Source organism: Rhinolophus ferrumequinum, chromosome 3 (genome assembly GCF_004115265.2).
Source record: "Rhinolophus ferrumequinum isolate MPI-CBG mRhiFer1 chromosome 3, mRhiFer1_v1.p, whole genome shotgun sequence".
Taxonomy (NCBI): domain Eukaryota; kingdom Metazoa; phylum Chordata; class Mammalia; order Chiroptera; family Rhinolophidae; genus Rhinolophus; species Rhinolophus ferrumequinum.
The window spans coordinates 14,517,213-14,536,342 of record NC_046286.1 but is presented as its reverse complement, the minus strand read 5'-3'; the positions used below and the strand labels follow the sequence as shown (position 1 = coordinate 14,536,342).

General features: G+C 40.9%; 1 protein-coding gene across 9 annotated transcripts in view; it reads right to left on the bottom strand.

Moving 5' to 3' along the window:
• Positions 1 to 19,130, bottom strand: part of RUNX2 (RUNX family transcription factor 2) — a 325,498-nt gene that overhangs the window by 157,669 nt on the left and 148,699 nt on the right. For 7 of the 9 annotated variants that reach the window (XM_033100697.1, XM_033100743.1, XM_033100764.1 and 4 more), the window contains exon 6: positions 10,208 to 10,381. The exons of the other annotated variants lie outside the window; for them this stretch is intronic. In XM_033100697.1, the coding sequence (XP_032956588.1) occupies positions 10,208 to 10,381 (174 nt within the window). The remainder of the gene's footprint in view (positions 1 to 10,207; positions 10,382 to 19,130) is intronic. 9 annotated transcript variants of the gene reach the window in all.

Below are 19,130 nucleotides of genomic sequence, written 5' to 3'. Positions count from 1 at the left end.
GTCCAGGAGCTGCACTCAGGAAACCAGGGAGCAGCCTGGGGCACTTAGTTGCCCCCACATATCACCTGTCCCTGGGGATAAGGCTCCTGAGACGCCCCCAGCTGGATCAGGATTGGCGCTGCATGAGCAAGGTGAGCCTGGAGTAATGGGCCTTGGGCTGCAGCTGCAAATTAGGTAGGCTCCACCTGGTACATTCTGGTTCCAGGGTAAAGCCCCGGGTAACTGTATGGTTAATGAGCTCCCCAGGGGTGGAGCTAACATACAAAAAAGGTTGAGAACAATGGGCATACGTTTGACTGATGACAGTTATAATGGAAAATTAGCTAACATGATTTTGATTTAATCTTCCCTTATCAAGAATGATCTTCAAATAGAAGGAGCAGAACAAACATGCGTAAGAGGAAATTAAGGCCCAAAGAGGTAAGGAGATAAGAGAGAGCAACTTGCTGCCTTAAACGAATTCAAGTTTCTTCCAGGATGAATTATACCCCCACAATATTGCAAGATTTTGTGGCAACTCGTAGGCAAAGGGCTTCCAGTTGGCAGAGCAGCATCTACGAAGTTCTTTCACATATTGAGCAAAATATGTCTCCCTGTAACTGTCCCCCTCACTACTAACCTTAGCTTTGCTCTCTGGAATCATTCTTCCACACGACAATTACTAAATTACTTGAAAATAATGCCTTTAAAGTTTACTACATGATCTATATTAGTTTTATATCCTTTTACCCCATTTACCTTGTTCTGAAAATGGCACAGCTATTGGTAAAATCTCAATTTCACCTACAGGTGCTCCTCCACTTATGATGGGGTTATGTCCTAATAAACCCATCGTAAGTGGAAAATGTCGTTCAGTTGAAAATGCATTTAGCACACCTAACTGATTGAACATTATAGTAAAGCTCACCTAGCCAGTTTCTACTGAATGGGTGTTGATTTCACACCATCAGAAAGTTGAAAAATCATTAAAACATCACTAAATCGGGGACCTTCTTCAGTATTTTGCAGCCATTGTTGTCACTGACTTGCTTGGAGTCCACTAAAACTCTTTAAGTCACTTTCAATAGCCTGTGGACAATGAACTTTTCACCTTGATCTTCACAGTGACTCAGAAAGTGGAACAGGTTCACTAAAACTTGTTTCCTAGGATTACTAGAGCAATGGATTAGGAAAGTTCATCCTTCTATTGTGTATCTTGACCTCAGCAAGGTATATGTCTTATCTCTAACGTGACGTATAGCTAGTTAAAAGGCCAACCAGAAAGTGGCCGTGGATGTGGATCAAGGTCAGCTTTGAGAGAGGTACACAGTGACACGTTCAAGGACATTATAGCCCTAGTTATGTTCGGCATCTTCATCAAAGTCTTAAACACTTAGAAGCAACCATTCTAAATGTCAAGATGAGACAAAGTTGTAAGGAACAGTCAACACACTAGATGAAGAATCAGAACCATAAAATAACCCTACAAGATGGAAAGAGGGGGTGGAAGTGTCGTAATGAAACTGAGTAAGAACAAAAGTACAGGGCTGCATTTAGTCAACTACAAGACAGGATGGGGGAAGCCTGCCCTAGAGCAGAGTTTTTCATGGACTGCAAGCCATAGTGTGATTGGATGACAAAGTTATCTTTTAACAGAGATCTATTAAACGAGTACTAATAGACTACCACCCTGGTCAGACATAGCTAGAGGACTGTGTTTTCTTGAGGCACTGTCAAACTGAAACATTGGAGAAGACAGAGTAAGATGTGGAACCTCCATCTGTCACAGGAGAAATGGTTGAAGGAACAGCAAAGGGCTCCTATCTACTCTCAACTTTTCCGTAGGACGCTCCTACTTCCCACCTTAACTGAACCTTGGATTTTCCCAGATCTTTCCTCCTAAACTTTTCACTTGGCTGCTGCTCATTCTCAAAGGGCACAAGATGAGCCAACTCCTCTTCAGAAGTTCTTCCACCTTTACCATAACATACCAACCTCCAGAACATGCCCCCATGTTGGTAACTGGCTCAACATCTTCCTTGTTTCCCTGCCTTGTCCCAGGTCCTAGGAGAAACTGTCATTCTCACCGATAACCCACCACACAGGAGCCCACTCCTATTTACAAAGAGCATCCACAGTAGTAGATAATCAGATAATTGTGCCGATAGGCTCTTCCAATTATCTCTGTTCTTAACTGGGTCCTCAGTGATGCTCAACCAAAGTCATTTTCCTTTCCCACCATTCACCTTGGTGACAGCTCCCAACACTTGTTATTCTTCTTATCCCTCCCCCTCCATCGCCACCTCCTCCCCACCCAAACCACCTTATCAGATTTCACCTTCCTGACACACTGATTTCTAGTTTCAGCTCTGAGAGTCTGAAATCTCCTGATACCTACGTTTTCTTACTCACTAAATAGGGTTCACAAGACTGAGTCTTCTGTGAAATCTGTCTTGTAAAGATTGTTACAACCGTTTTTAAACAGTTAAAAAGTTAAAAAGCAAGTCCTTATCAAAATAAACAGTCCTACAAAGAATTGGATGGTCTTAACTGGGAGTAGTGCCATACACTTTTATTCCTGGAATACTTCTGTGTATATTAAAATAAAAACAAACCGAATGAAAATGCTTTTTAAACTGATAATATCTGTAATGTATTGTTGCTTTTAATACTGCATAGTACAATATACACCAACACCCTGTTTGAAGCCCTGGGTGCCCATCCCTGATTAATATCAAAATACACCACCAGACCATCCATTACACCAACTGCATGCCTGACTTATCCCTGGGTTAGCCTTGTAGGTTAACTATTTTATTCAAAGTCAGACTCCTATTCTGATCATTTTGCCCACAGTCCATTACAAAAGGTGAAAAGAGGCAAGAAAGGTCCTTGGGCAGCTAATAAAGGGGAAAGATATTCATACACGTATGTATATATATATATATATATATATATATATATATATGTACATGTATGCAAAGCTATAACTAAATATAAAACTAAAAAGAAAAAGATGATGCTTTGGAAAAGAATGAGAGAAAGAAGCTAAGGCTTTCTCTGGGCAGAGACCTTAAGACAGGCTGGGAACGGAACTGTCATGGGGAAAGATAAAAGTAAGATATTATGTACGAAATGGGTTTTTCTTATCACAATTAGATTTTAACTATGCATCTTCTGTTTCAGATAGGAGTAAATTATAAAGACAATGATCACATTTTTGGAATTCAAGAAATTAATTTTTCTTATAATATTACCCCTCTGTTTTTCTGAAAGCATAATGAAGCCAGAGCATCTTCAGTTAATCAGGAAATTCCAACTGACAGAAGTCCAGAGACCTATAAGAAGCTTATCTATGGATGCTGTGAACGGGTTAAGCAGTCTGACATATGGACCGCCAGCCCTTCACAGGGTCTTACTGAACTTTAGTCTTCAAAGCCAGCACATGCTGGACGTGAACTTCTCATAAGGTGGCTGCCAGAGCTGCACAGATATAAAACGGTGTTAACATACAGGATTTGTGCCGTTTTTTTCATGAGCATCGTAACCAGCAACCTCCTCTAAAGACATTTCCTGCTCACACGTGTACATGGTAGCAGCAAATTTACTTGGCTATCCTGCCCAAAGGAAGAAGACAGGGCAAGACTTTCCGGTAACTTCAGAAATTAAAACATAGCATCACCAAAGTAAAAGACCAGTACTTCCAACAACCTGTCTTTGAGTGTGGTGATTTCAGTTCATGAAGACCCAAGGTGGCTATCAGTGAGTAGGACCACAGTGGTCGTCAAGCATGACACCTCACTTAACTCCCACTGTCCACATCCTACAATTCTTCTCAGACTGACAGCATCTACAATCATTCTTCCTGCTCTTTAACAGTCACCCCGCCTCTCATGGGTTCATTCGCCCTCACACTCACGGCTACCACCAACCCGCTTCCAGGCCCACTAAACCTCCCAACTGATTTCACCTGAAAGAATCATGTGGTCACTCGGCACTTCAATAAAACAGTAATTCGAAACACAGACTACTCAGTTATGCCTTCCTCTTTCTGAAAGGATTACGCTAGTAAATGTTCCAGTGCCAGCATAGTGGACGATCAAACAGATACAGCCCAGGCCCAATTGGCCTGTTTGGCTGAGATCCTCTTAATCTTTAAGGGAGGAGCACTGTTTGCCGAGGGGATACAGAATCAGAGTGAAGTTAGGTGGAAACAACTTCAATTCAGTCAAGGTAACTGCTGATAAGAAGATTATTATTATTCTACGTATGGCTGGCAAGTTGTTTGTCAAGATATTCCTAAAAGCGTTACCTTGAATATATATACTCATATAACTGCAATTTAATCATTAAAGACAATTATATTGCATTTTAAAGCACAATTCAGATACTTTTCATGCATCCCTTTCATGAAAATACCATCTTTAAAGATCCTAAACTATATCCAATGGAGAGAAGAAAAAGAAATCAGTCCCATAGGACACACGTTGCTTAGACTGTCAGCAACATGCCTGGCTTGGTGGGGATGAGGGTGACGGCCTACCAAGGTCCTGGAACTCACGGTCAACTGTAACAGCTGCAGAGGCCTTCGGCAAGACATTGCTCAAAGAATCCATTCGTTCCCACCCGTAAAATACGTACTTTTCAGAACAGTTTTCAGGTTTTACTAAGAACTTTACGGAAAACTAGTTTGTAAATTGTAACGAGCTGCATACAAGAAAGTTGTGAGGTCCTGAAATGGGAGGAAGCTGAGCCCCGGCAGAAGTACGCGTCAGCCTCCCAAGGGTGTATGGTGGTTAAGAGCACAAGAGCCTGGAGCTACATGGCTCTGGCTTTAATTCCTGTATTTACCACTTATTAGTTGTAAGTGGAACATTGGGCAATTTTTTTTTAGCTTTTTTGACCGTCGGTTTTTGTAATAATGCGATTGTGAGGAATGTATGAGTTAATGTCATTCAGAACAATATTCTGGCACACAATACATATTCAACAAATGGTAGCTAATCGTGATTCAATTAAATAGGTACTGAAAAAAATATTAGGGCTAGAATAAGAATGGGTCACACTTCCTGAAGAAGTCAATGACCCATTCGTCCATTCATTCATCACTAATCCAAAAGTCCCAAGCAGCAGGTACTATATAAGACAATGGAGACACAAAGGTAAATAAAACACGAGCTAGACTTGGAACGTTCATAGTCTACTGGAGGAAACAGATGTGTAAACAAATCATTGTCATCAGTGGAACAGTGGTATGGGAGCCTTGGAGGTTCGAAGAGGTCTGACAGGTGTCAGCATTGGATTTGAGTTTGGAAGGAAGAAGAGAAATGCTACCATCCTCAATGCTCGCCTTGGCTGCTGCAATAGCTTCCTGAATGATGACCATGCTTCTACCATTGTCCCTTTATGATCCATTCTTCACACAGCGTCCAAAAGGTTTTTCTCAACACATGTAACATCATTCTCTTGCTTCGCATCCTTCAATAATAGCACCCCGCTGCCATCAGAACAAAACCCAAGCTCCTTAGCAAGGCCCTGAAGACTCTATAGTGCAGCCCCTGCCTGCCTTTCTGTCTCATTCCCCTTGTTCACTTTATTCCACCTCCACTAACCCTCCGGTCCGCTCACCACCACATTCCCTGCTTCCTGACAGCCGCTGCTGTCCACTGCCTGAAATGCTGGTCCTCAGAACTTCAAAGCCCTTCAAAGAACCCTTTCCCAGCCTCCCTAAATTGCTATTGCATTACCCTCTATTTCATTTTCTCAAAGCATTTACTATTATCTAAAACTGTCTTGTACGTATGCTGATTTACCCATTTACTGACTGTATCTCTCACTGAAATGTTAGCTCCTTATGAGCAGGAACGATAACTATCTTGTTCACTTACATTACTGCCTGACAGTGAGAATTCAAATGTTTCTTGAATACGTGAATAACAGAATAGCAGAATGCCCAACTCCAAGGTTACGTGAACGTCCGGACCCACCACACCCAGCGGCCTGAGTCAGCTTTTATTAGGTGCCGCTCAGCCATCCAGAGGCCACCGAGCTTAAAACAGTGATCATCGTGATCATATCTCCTCACACACTATCTCTACTCTACTCTACTGCTAGCACCATGTTCTGAATCAAAAGGAGACACTTGTGACAGACTAGGTGTTTTCCTAGCACCCAGAGATAGGCACCAGATGTCTGAAATATTAAAAACAAAACAAAAAAGGTACAGAGAAAGCAACTTCCTGAGGAAGCCTGGAGGAGGCCCTGGGCCCTCACGCAGACTGTCAATCATTAACAACTGCAACAGAGTGACACTGTCAGACCAGCACTGCAAAGAAGCCAGGCCACCGCACGGCTAGCATCTCCAGCCCTGGGAACTGTGAGAGGCATTGGAGAATGCGAATATAAAATACTAAATGCTTATGACTGCCTCAATTTATGACTTTTTCGATTTTAGTTCGCTTTTCTGGAGTTTGACTTGCCTTTTAGGTTGGCAAAGTGGGAGAACTATTAGTGACTATACAACCATGATCGTTATCCATAGTTTTCGGGTAAGAGCTTGAGGTATCAAGAGAGCCAACGCAGTGAGAGGTAACTGGGCCCTTTCTGTTACAAACGTCTTTATCCAAAGGAAAACAGGAACTAAAATTCAGATGTGGCACGTTGCAAAGAAGTTAAGAAATCCATTATAATAGGTAAGGCTCATAAGCAGAATTTAAATGTAATTGTGCAATTATGTAGATTCTAAACTGCAATGATACCTAATGGTTTAAGGATGTAAGTGCTACATTGAAACGTGATTTCTGCCATTATTGTTCATGACCAGGGAACAATGACACCCCGGGAAAGGAAATTAGAAAGAACAGTTAAAGCTAAGAAGGCATGATATTCCAGCCCTTCTTGCACCGATTTCTTCTCACCTGAACTTTCACTCATTCGACTTTTAATGAGATGCTACCACGGTGATGGGCACGAAAAAAAAATCCCTGTCCATAAATTCCTCAAAGAATTTACAACCCAGCAGGGCAGAATGAAGCAAATACACGAAAACCATAAATAAGGCAATCTCAACTAAAGCTTAGAAGATGGACAGGCAGCCTTCTAGATGAAGGTTCCAGGACTCTTTCCTGAAGGAGGTAACAGTGACCTTGAAGATGGGTGGATCTTGTCAGCAGACAGAGACCCCAATAGATAGAATAGCCTAAGTAAGGGGGTACAGAGAGCAGAACGTGAACTCAAGGAACAACAACATTACAGTCTAGGGTACAGAAAGATAACTCTCTCTTCCATTAGACTTTCATTCAAGGACAAACCTTTTCTTTTCTCCCCCACAGTACCTAAGACCCAATTGTCTACATGTGGTAGGCTCTAAAGCATACTCATTCAGTAAATAAGAAAATTAACCCAGAGAGAAAAAAAATGGAATCCGTTCAATTTACTTTGAAGTTGCTGCGGTTACGGGTGTTCTTGGGTTGTCCTAATAGTTTGGGTCACGGCAGAACTCTGCACATCCTTTGGTTCCAGGCAGATACCTGCATTATCTCACTAACCATATGGTAGCATTAAAAAGTGCACATGGCCAACAGTGGGCAGAGTTGGCATGTAACGTGTGTGTGGATCTTCAAATTTGGGGAGTTTGAGAGAGTCGTTGGGCTCAATCCCTTGTGGATGTCAAACAAAATGAAAAGACTGATCTATAAATCAATTCTGCCAGTGCTGTAATCCCAAAACGCAGGGCTGATACTCTTGTGATATAATTCCAGAAGGCTATCAGTACCTCGAAACAAACTTGTTTTATATTTTCATCTCTAGAAATATATCCAGAGAATATTGAAACATTGTTTTTAAAAGATGTGACGGAATTGTAGCATGGTATTGTGCAAGACAAAACACACTACCTGAGGAGTCAAGAGAACTAATTCTGCTCTGCCCCTGACTTTCTGGAAAACTTGCAGATAAGCAGCTTAACCTTTCTGAGCATCCCAACGGGAAGGAGGGGAAGAGAGGCAGACAGCTAGAGGGGAGCTCGGTCAGGAGGAGGCCATACTCCTGATCTGCTCAGCTCCTCCTCCCCTGGCAGTGACTTCCTCAGGGCCCCAGTCTCTGCACTCACATCTGGGGGTGGGGTGCTGCTAAAAACTAGCTCTTCTTCACAGCTTTTACCTACTTTGTGGTTAATGATATCTAAGGGCACTTTAGATTCTAAAATGTCCTCGGGTCTGCTTTACAATGCCATCTTTAGGTTTGAGGACAATGCCTTGAGAAAAGCATCTTCTGAAGTGAATCTAGCAACACAGGTTCCAAAGCTCATTTTAAAAGCATAATTAGCAAACCATAATTAGCAAACAATTAAGGATTAGCATATATAAAGCAACCATTTTGAGAACCCAGGAGTTGCCAAATCATAGAATATATTATTTTTCATATATATATATGTATGTGTGTGTGTATATATATATATATATATATATATATATATATATCAGAGGTGCCAAAAAATGTATACATATGACTTGTATTCATCTTTTGTTATCAGTATATATTGAGTATTACAATTTTAATAGTTTTTTCCTTTCTTAAAATATGTATATATTTTTTGGGCACCCTGTGTGTGTGTGTGTGTGTGTGTGTGTGTGTGTGTGTAGAACTAGCCATCATAAGTCCCTTTCAAATCATGTATAAACACTTTTATATATGTATACATATGTTTCCATACACACACACACACACACACACACACACACACTCACACACACACACAGTTGAAGGATTACTATAAAGACAAAAGGACAGCTGTTAGGAACCTTAATCAATAATCAAAAGTCTACTACTTTAAATGCAGCAGCACCTACAGCTTCCTACAGCTTTATATTCATGGCAGTGTGAATTTCATCCTTGCATTTTCATCAAGGACACATGTCTGCTGAACATATTAACCTTTTGATTCCTGCATATCAACATTTAGATATTCATTTAGGCTAACAACATGTCTATTCTTCACAGAGCTCTAAGGTTCTTCCCTGATGCAGATATCTGGTTCTTTTCAGCGTTCAGATATTTTGTTTTTATAATTCTATATTATTTTTAACATAGAGACTCAGGCATACTCCTATGTTCAGACTAAGATTCATATAGCCAAAGAAAGCTACTCTTAGAAAATAACCAAGAAGACATATACCTAATATGGGCAGGAGAGAAGGAGAGGGACGTCATCTAGTTTATAAATAATTATGTTTATAAACCATTAAGGACACTCAAAACCTAACCACTCTATAGACAAAAACGTAACTATTACAAAAGATCCATTTTGAAGGTTTGTTGTACATTTTGTTTTGAGTTACTTTCTCTCTATTCTAGCCCAACTCTACCCACAATAGCAACTGGGTGACATGGAGAGTTCCTTTCAGCTCTCAATACCCGTGATCTGCAAATTAAAGATCTATGATGAGTAACACACTCTCTTGTCACCATGACCTAAAAGCAAAACTCAGACTAGTCCTAAGAGAAGATCTGTTTCTGTGACAAGTGGGGCAGAAAAAAACAGGAGAGTTGGGAGTCTGGGTGCCCCCAAATGTGAACGATTAGTCTGTATGCAATGCTGAGGTTAATTTTTTTAAAGAATGAAGTAAAGTAAGCAGCTTACTAAAATATATGAAGAGAAATGCTGCTTGAGAAACCGGAGCGAAATGTGAATCAGAAGTAAATTCTGTCTATGAGCCTCTCATTGACCTTGCCTTAGAACCACCAATCAAGGCTTCCTGAGAACCCTGGGCAATTTGCAACAAACCTTAACGAAATAGTTACACATATAAGAAACGTAAGCCCCCAGCTGAGATGGTAATTCCTAATTTCCTAATAGTGAGGGTGTGATGTCATCCCCTGCACCCCTGCACCACCTAGACACAATACAGACACTTGTAACAAACATTCTCCCAGACAGTAGTTATTACAATTCCACCCGTGTGCAGACTGACATTGCTAGAAACTTCCCCGAATTTCATCCCAAAGTTATTGAAGACTAGAATTTGGTTTTTCGCTTGTTTGTTTGCTGTTGTTGTTGTTGTTGTTGTTTTCTATATAGGAAAAAAGGTCGAAATCTTCGAGTCTTGATTCTTTAACGAGAAGCCATTTCACAGCTCCAGGAGTTCTGAAGTGAACACATCTCATCTAGTAGCCCCTCACCCCCAGCCTGCCAGAGTCTGTGCAAGTGAAACCTATGAGTCTGTCTTACCTGTAATCTGACTCTGTCCTTGTGGATTAAAAGGACTTGGTGCAGAGTTCAGGGAGGGCCGTGGGTTCTGAGGCGGGACACCTACTCTCATACTGGGATGAGGAATGCGCCCTAAATCACTGAGGCGATCAGAGAACAAACTAGGTTTAGAGTCATCAAGCTTCTGTCTGTGCCCTGGAAACAGCAAATCATAAAATAAAAGCATATTAATTAGCTGAACAATTGACCATGCTAAATAGATATGTGAACATACATACTGGGGGTTTAAGCCACGGAATCATCAATACTGATATTTATAATGAAGTGTCTCTATAAGGCCTTCCATTTCAAATTGCTTTATAAGCATCCTCGAGTGGCAAGCATTCCTAGGCTGATCTATAAGTGGAGAGCTGAGGGTCCCCGTGGGTGGTGACTCAGAGTCACCCATCAGGAGTAGGGATGCTGAAGCGCCAGAGGAACTCTCTGGGCACCTCCTCTAACCCTCACAGTGAGGATGGGACAAGTGAATGTGTACTGGGGTGTGTTCTCTTGTTTCATGAAAGAGGAAACCTCCCCTGCAAGTTCAGAGAGTCTGTGCATGTTGACGTGTACTCTCCCAAAGCTGGGGCAGAGACAGAGACAAACACATTTGTCAAAGGGAAATTTCCACGGTGACCATAGTGACTTTTTCTTTCTTAGGGTACAATTAATACTTTATTGAGGCTATTTTCTGAAAAATTAAAACTCAATCTTAGAACCCCTTGAAGAGGAAAACAATAGAAATATAGGTAGGCAAGGAACCTCAGATTCTCAAGAGGAATCTGGATATTCTGTGATATGCCAAAGCCTGAAAACATATGATAAACTATGTTAAATCACAGAGAATGCTTTTTTTAATTTTAAATCTAGTACTGTGGTTTTGCTAAAGAAATGGAAAAATATCCTTTGGGTTACCATGTGAATGTGAGAATACCTTATTAGAAAAAGAGGGGAAAAAAACCTTGTCTTTCTTCTAGTTTATTCAAGTCTAAAATCCAAGGAAATTCTTGATATTAAAGATATATACAAACTAAAATATAACCAAGGTGCTAAGACCGTTTGTTTTTTTTTTTTAAATCACTAAATCAGTCTTAGTAAAAACTATATTACTGTCTTGGTGCGAGTGTAACAGAAAAATTTCTGCATCTTGGTGCCACATTAATTAAGTGGAAATCTGGAGACTGGTGCTGTGATGTACAAGTACAACAATGCCTGATACATCAAAAGAAATATCCTGTGGATTCCTTCTTCCATATTCTGTACCACTGAGACCCGAGTATGTTGCCCCAACATTTTAGGAAAATATGAAGTAACTGACGCTGAATCAAAGAAGAGCCATTACAACTGGAATAAGAATTTGCCCTTCGATTAAGCAAAAAGCCTTGAAGGGGAATTATTAAGAATGTTCAAGAAGGGGAAGGTATACTTTCTGGGTAGCAGGAACACCTCAGCTTCCACTTAGTATAGGACCAGAGGAATGTATCAGGATAGGGTTAAGTGGAGCATTAGAATTTCCCAACTATAAGCTGTCTTCATAAGACAAATTCCTTATTTTATTTGCCCCAAAATGTATTTTCCTGTCTCCTTTTTCATTGCCTACCCAGCCCAAAGAAAACAGACAGGAAGCCAAAGCTTGGTAATATGAGTGTAGCTGTCTCCACAGCCAAACATGTTCCAACGAGGCCCATTAACTGAAATGCACCCACCACCCTACTTCCTGCCAGTGCAAGTTTGGGGCATCTGCTGTAATACAGGGAACTAAGACCAGGAGAAAAATGATCAGCAAAGGCTAAGGAAACTCCTTGTTTGTTGATGGTTGTTTCCCCCACCATTTATAACTTTTCATCCAGATTACAAATAGATTTCGAACTCTAAAGAACCTTTAGAGATTCCCCCAAAGAGTTCCTAGACCCCAGCAAGTAAGGTGTTCACAGATGAAGTGCCTAAAGCCTACAGAGGGAAAACCACTAGCCCACGGTCCTCAGATATTCACTGGCTCATCCCGGACTAGGGTACAGTTCTTGTTCTCATTGACTAAGCTGTCCACTCATCGTGCGTGACCCACCAGGGCTGGCTTTCTAGCTTTTTCTTCCCTTCCTCTCCCAGCTCCTACGGAAGACTGAAAACTCTCCAGACCGACAGAGTGAGACACCTAAGAACTAAGCCCTGTGAAGTGTCAAGGCGGGTTTTCAAAGCAAGTAGAAGCAGCAGCAAGGATTCAATTACAAAGTTAATAGCTCACCCATTACCCTAAACAAACTTCCATCAATACATCTTGCTGTGTCTAACTAGTTTCACGATTAGGGAATTATATGGGACTTGTCACAGTTAAATCTGTGGATTCTGTTCCTCACACACATACAAAAAAAGTATTGGTGTGATGTTGACACAGCTGTAAACATTAACAAGAAAGCTTATGGAATTGTCCCTGGAAGTTATTTTTTTTAATAGGCCATATTTTTGGAATAGCAGAGTCCCTGAGGGCTAAGGGGAGGGCTACATGATCTTGCACGGTTCCTTTATATACTGGGACTTTATGTGGGCCATGGGTCACAAGAAAATTTAATAAGCTTTGCCTCTGCTTTCTACAGCCTTTTCATTAGGTTTTTCATGGAGACCGAATGAGATTTGAGCTCAGCATATGGATGTGTGAGTACACTTTTATTTTCTCTCAGCCCAGTGCTTCAGGGGAGTAATAGGAGGTTATAGGTAAAAATAAAGGACTTGAATAGCACTGATAAGTGTGAAAAAATTGAAGAGTAGGTGAAATTTTAAAGCCTTGATGACCTTTTGGAAATTGTCTTCAAAGACTAGCTACCAAGTATCTACAGACACCCTAGAGGAATTCAAGGAGTATCTATCTGTGGCTGCATACATACCAAACACGTACACATTTTTCCCTGTAGATATCTGCCTCTGCATAGCCACCACCACAACCACAACAAAAATTCTTCCAGTACAACGAAGAACAAAAGCTGAACAGGTTCTTCATCTTTCAAGCGTGACAAATACCCACTACCACGAAACCACATCAGGGTAACACTTGAATGACTGGCTGAAAGAAGATGTACCTAAATCCTCAGCACCCAAGCAATCCCTTCAGAAATGGAGAACACAGAAGACAAAGGGTACAGTGACTTAAATCGAGGACAGGGTACTCCGCCAGGGTACGGGAGAACGAAACCTCATCCAAAGGGGCAAAGGATGGATCTTCCAATCAGGGTAAAGGTGTGAAGACTGGAGAACTCTTGTGCTGTATTTCAGGCTATGTAAAAACTCGGTCATAGACGCTCTTCTATAGCTGTATTTTCTCCCGTGAGCAGTGGCTCTTCCACCCTGGCTGGATTAAAAAACCCTCTGGGGAGCTTTGAAAAAATATGACTGTCCAGGCCCCACATCAGCTCAACTTAATCAGAATCTGTGGGAGTGAGTCCAGGGTACAGCGGAGGCAGAAAACTATTGCCCAATGTGATCTCAGTGCCGTGCACTCAGTGCCACCTATTTGTGCCACAGACTCCCCCATTTCTGGAGTGACTCCTGACCTCTGCCCTGAGTTTCAGGTTTGTGTATCTCACTACCTATTTGACTCTCCCTTGGCATGTCTCAAAGGTATCATAAATGCAGAATATTTGAGACAAAATTCTTGATTCTTCTCTCAAAAAGAAAAAAAAAAGAAAAAGACCCTGTTCCTCCCTGAAAGTCCCCCCATGTCAGTAAATGACATCAGCCACTCAGTCACTTAAGACAAACACTTAGGTATTTTCCTTGATTTCCCCTTATCCTTCACTCCCCACATTCAACCCATTACCAAGTCTTGTCATTTCCATCTTGAAAGTATATCTCGAATCTATTCAGTTCTCTCATTTCCACCAGCACAATCCTAGTACAGGACCGCATTAACTCTCTCTGCGCATCCGACATCATCTCCTCTTAGGTTCCCATCCCAGGACCTTTCCGTTTTCCTGAAATGTTCTCCCCGATTCTTTGTGTAACCCACTGCTTCTCATCCCTTAGACCTCAGGGTGAACACCGCCTCCTACAAGAGGTCTTTTCCGCCTCCTATACCCAGAGTAGGTGGCGACCCCCTCGACCACACCCTCTGTTTATTTCCTTGATGGCTGTTACCACAGTCTGCATTTATCTCGTGTATTTACTTGTCTCCCCTGCAAGACTTTAAGTCCATGAGAATGAGTCCCTTGTCTTGTTTATAGCTATACCCTCACAACCTAGTTCAGTGCCTATTGTACAGTAGGTGCTCAATATTTATGTAATAAATGAATGAATAAATATTTTTTCTCTTTTAGATGAATGTCTTGGTTAAGAGAAAATTTTCTGGCCCAGGATATCATATGACAACATCATCTTTTCCCTAAAAACTCTTCTCTTCTTATTTGGCAGTCTGGTGAATCCAGTGGGCAAAGCCTTTCCTTAGAGATCAGCCTTTACTGGTGCTTCTTAAGAAAGTTCCCTGAAGGATATACAACTGAAAGCTTGCTTGCTTTCTTTCCAAAAAAGTCCCATTTGCTCTCATTACAATTCTTAAGTATTGTTGAAAATCATTTCCAATCGAAGAGGTGAAAATGACAACAGAAATCATTTGGACGCTAAATTTTAGAGCAACGTACTTCTTTTATGGATGAGGACCCTGAGTCCCTGAGAGGGGAGGTGACTTACCCAAGTCACATAGTTAGTGGCACAACTAGAACTCGGGTTTTCTGATTGCTGGTCCAGGACTCTTCCTTCCCATTGCCAACAAGCTTATTTTAGATTGTAACAGTGCAGCATCAGTCATCAGGGAAAATCACGATCAAAAGTGAATTTAAAATGGGGGGGGAGTAGTTTTCAGAACAAATCTTTTTCAAAAAGTTGAGTGTGTGTGGCTGAATACGACTTTTGTTGCAATCAATTCAAGGGCACAAGAAGAAAGCGTGATCCAAAGGTCACAGCATTCACACATCCTTAGAGCAAAGAGCCATGAGGAACTGTTAAGTCACTAAGCAATAGTCCATCTAATTGTCTCATTCTTCTCCACCCAGCTCTTTTAGTCCAAAGGCAACTACCCCACAATGAAAGTTAGTAATATTTATTGCCCTTAGAACTTCCTCTTAAAAAATCACGCATCTGAAACTGGTACTCCAAGACCTTGAAACTGTGGTATGTGAACTACAAAGATAGTCTTGCCTCTGTGGTGTGACCCACTCTGCCCATTTTTATAAAAGTTGACTGAGAACAGCTTGACAACTTTGGAGAGCTATGCCGGCCCCCGGTTAGAACCACACAGTCCACGCACTATAGGTACAATGCGATGCATGTTGCCCCAGGTACAGCACAACTCCTGAAGGGTTTCCAAACACACATACAAAAGGGTGCACCTTTCAAAAACGAGGCACCTTTCCGAAGGATCTGAAAGGACCCACTACCACTAACCCGCATCCATGCAGCATGTCATGGCTGGTCCACATCTAATGTGGCACAGGAGGGTCATTTTGCTGGTCACTAGGGCATGACGTTTGGCAGTTCATCTTTTTACAGTCGTATTTTTAGACGGTTTTACACACTTCGTTTACTAGGTCCCTACTTGTATCTTGGGTATCATGAAGATACATTATTTTTTTTAATAAAATAAAGTTAAAAGGCAGATCTGTAGTAGAGCATCCGTCAGCACCATGTCCATAATCGGGTCAGCCAGTCCAGCTAGTGCGTGCCAAGCATCTACTACTACATGTGAGGCATTGTAAGGAGGAGGGAGAGAAAGTATAAGACAATGTCCTTTCCTCGAGCAGTTCAGAGTCTAGAATGGAAGAAAGGCAAGCAATGAAATACAACTGGAAAAGACTGTGTGAGGGCAGTCACTAGGATGCCATGGGTTGGGTGGGACAAAGCCCAAGGTCCATTCACAAGGGAGAAGAGGAGAATGGCTGGCTGATGGCCAGATGACCACCACCGCCTGCTGCAGACCTCTGGGGGCCCTCCCAGCTTTATTCAGTGGGTTGAGGGGAGATGGAAGGAAGAACAAGGACAAGGATGGCACTAGAAACCAGTTTGGATTTCTGTTATTCAACTACCGTGTTTCCCCGAAAATAAGACCTCGCCGGACTATCAGCTCTAATGCATCTTTGGGAGCAAAAATTAATATAAGACCCAGTCATATTTTACTATAATATAAGACTGGTCTATTATATAATTAATATAATATAATATAATATAATATAATATAATATAATATAATATAATATAATATAATATAATATAATACTGGGTCTTATATTAATTTTTGCTCCAAAAGACGCATTAGAGCTGATGGTCCGGGTAGGTCTTATTTTCGGGGAAACACGGTAAGAACCATGACTCCTTCAGCCACCTCTCCCAGTGAGAACAAGAAAGTGGGAACATCAAGCTTAAGGCCAAGACAGACCTTCCTGCAGACTTCTTGACAGAAGCAATATCCAACAGGAGAAAGAAAGAGGAGAGTAGGGTCTGCCTCTTCTACCAATTTGGACTTAAGGAAGAAACAAGAAAACATACCACATATTCTCTGTTTTCTCCCTGATTAGTCTAGTGCCCACCTGGCATTATACATGGTTATTACAATATTATTGACTATATTCCTAATGCTGTACTTTACTTCCCCGTGACTGTCTTGTAACTACCAATTTGTACTTCTTAATCCCTTTTTCACCCAGCTCCCCAACCCCCTTCCCATCTAGCGACCATCAGTTTGTCCTCTGTATCTGTGAGTCTGCTTCTGTTTTGTTTGTTCGTTTAGTTTGTTCTTTATACTCTACACACAGGTGAGATCATATGGCTATCCCACATATTCTGAGACTTCTGACCAGGCAGAATGCCTCCACTCACTAACACAGTGGCCACGGAAGCACCTTCTGAGACAGCAGCACTCCTCTGAAGTCTCCGAGTGCCCCAACCACTCCCTGGGGAGGTCACCTCGTTTCCCTCAGAGGCCGACATTCACTTGCAGGGTTGGCCTGGAGGCTGCAAGCAATGCAAAGCACTGGCTGGGTAAGTCTTGAGTAAACAACATTTTTACTGAGCTCCTACTACGTGCCACACATTGTTCTCGGTACTGGGAACATGGTGAGTAAGACAGATAAAAATCTCTGCTTTCCTGGAGCTCACAGCCTAGTGGAAGGAGAGGGCAAACACATAAGTAAAAAGTAAATTATGTTGAAGGTAGTAAGTTCTGTGGAGAAAACTACAGCAGGGACAGGAGCTGGGGGTACTGGGGGACGGAGGGGGCTGAGCAAGTTGTACTTTTAATTCACACATCCGAAAAGGCCTCCCTAAGAGGGTGTGCATGGAAAAAAAAAATGCTATGGTTTGGGAATCAATTGAGTAAATACATACGAACGTGGACTATTTTAAAATATTAAGGAAGTGGTGCTTTTTGTGATTATGTAAGAGTACGCCCTTAAGTTTTACAAGAGCTAACTGATATATTTAGGGGTTCGGTGCCATGATGTCTGGTATTTGTTTTAAAATATTTCAGCAAAATAACAGATGAAGCAAATATGGCAAAATATTATTAATTATAAAATAAGATGAGCATATGGAAGTTCATTAAATACAATCTCTTAATGTACATTTGAAATGTTTCATGTGCTCGCTTCGGCAGCACATATACTGAAATGTTTCATTAACAAAAAACTTTTCAAAATATTTAAAAATAATAAGGTGTTACCTATAGGTAGAACAGGGGAGCAATTGATGTTGACCAAAAGAAAAGAGGAGAGAGAGAGACCCTCATTAATGAGATCAATACGTCCTTGAAGGTTGAGAGGATTTTGAGAAGCTCAGAAGGAAAGAGGAAAGCTAGCTGGAGGACAAGTGACAGAAACATGATAATAAATCTTTTGTGAGACAAGATGGTGCTAAGTATATATGTGACATTAATCTAAACAGAGGCACACTATTCTGGTTTTGTTTTGTTTATTCACTTAGTTTGTTTTGTTTTGATTTTCAGATTCCACATATAAGTGAGATCATATGGTATTTGTCTTTCTCTGTCTGACTTATTTCATGCAGCATAATACCCTCTAGGTCCAGCCATGTTGTTATGGCAAGATTTTATTCTTTTTTATTGCTGAATAATATTCCATTATATATATATATATATGTATTGTATATATAAATATATATATACACATACAATACACATGTATATATATAATGGAACATTATTCAGCAATATTATATATATATATATATAAAATGGAATATTATTCAGCAATATATATATTGTATATTATGTATATATATATATATATACATAAAACTGGGAAGATATCTCAGTTTTATCTCATTATATATATATTGTGTGTGTGTGTGTGTGTGTGTGTGTGTGTGTATATATATATATATATAAAACTGAGAAGATATCCGCACCTCTATGTTCAAAGATGGATATCCATCTTTATCCATTCATCTATTGACGGACATCTAGGTTGCTTCCAGTACCTTGACTATTGTAAATAATGCTTCAATGAACATAGAGGTGCCGATATCTTCTCAAAATTAGTGTTTTTGTTTTCTTTGGATAAACACCCAGAAGTAAAATTGCTGAACTGTATGGCAGCTCTAGTTTTAATCTTCTGAGGAATCGCCATACCGTTTTCCATAGTGGCTGCATGGAATTTACTAATTAATCTAAACAGAGGCACACTAGCCTGCAAATCACTTGATAGCTCTACTTTTGCAACTACACGTTAATCCTTCTAAATTTTGCAATATATGCAGGAATATATACTCTTTTAAGACAGATCTTCTTATTCCCTGACCAATAAAACGATACTCTGGCAACCCACGGGCCTCCTCTGCCATGCATTTAGGCTTCCCTGGAGGAGAGGGAGGGACGAGGGACACATTCGCCAATTGTGCTGTCAGCACGTAT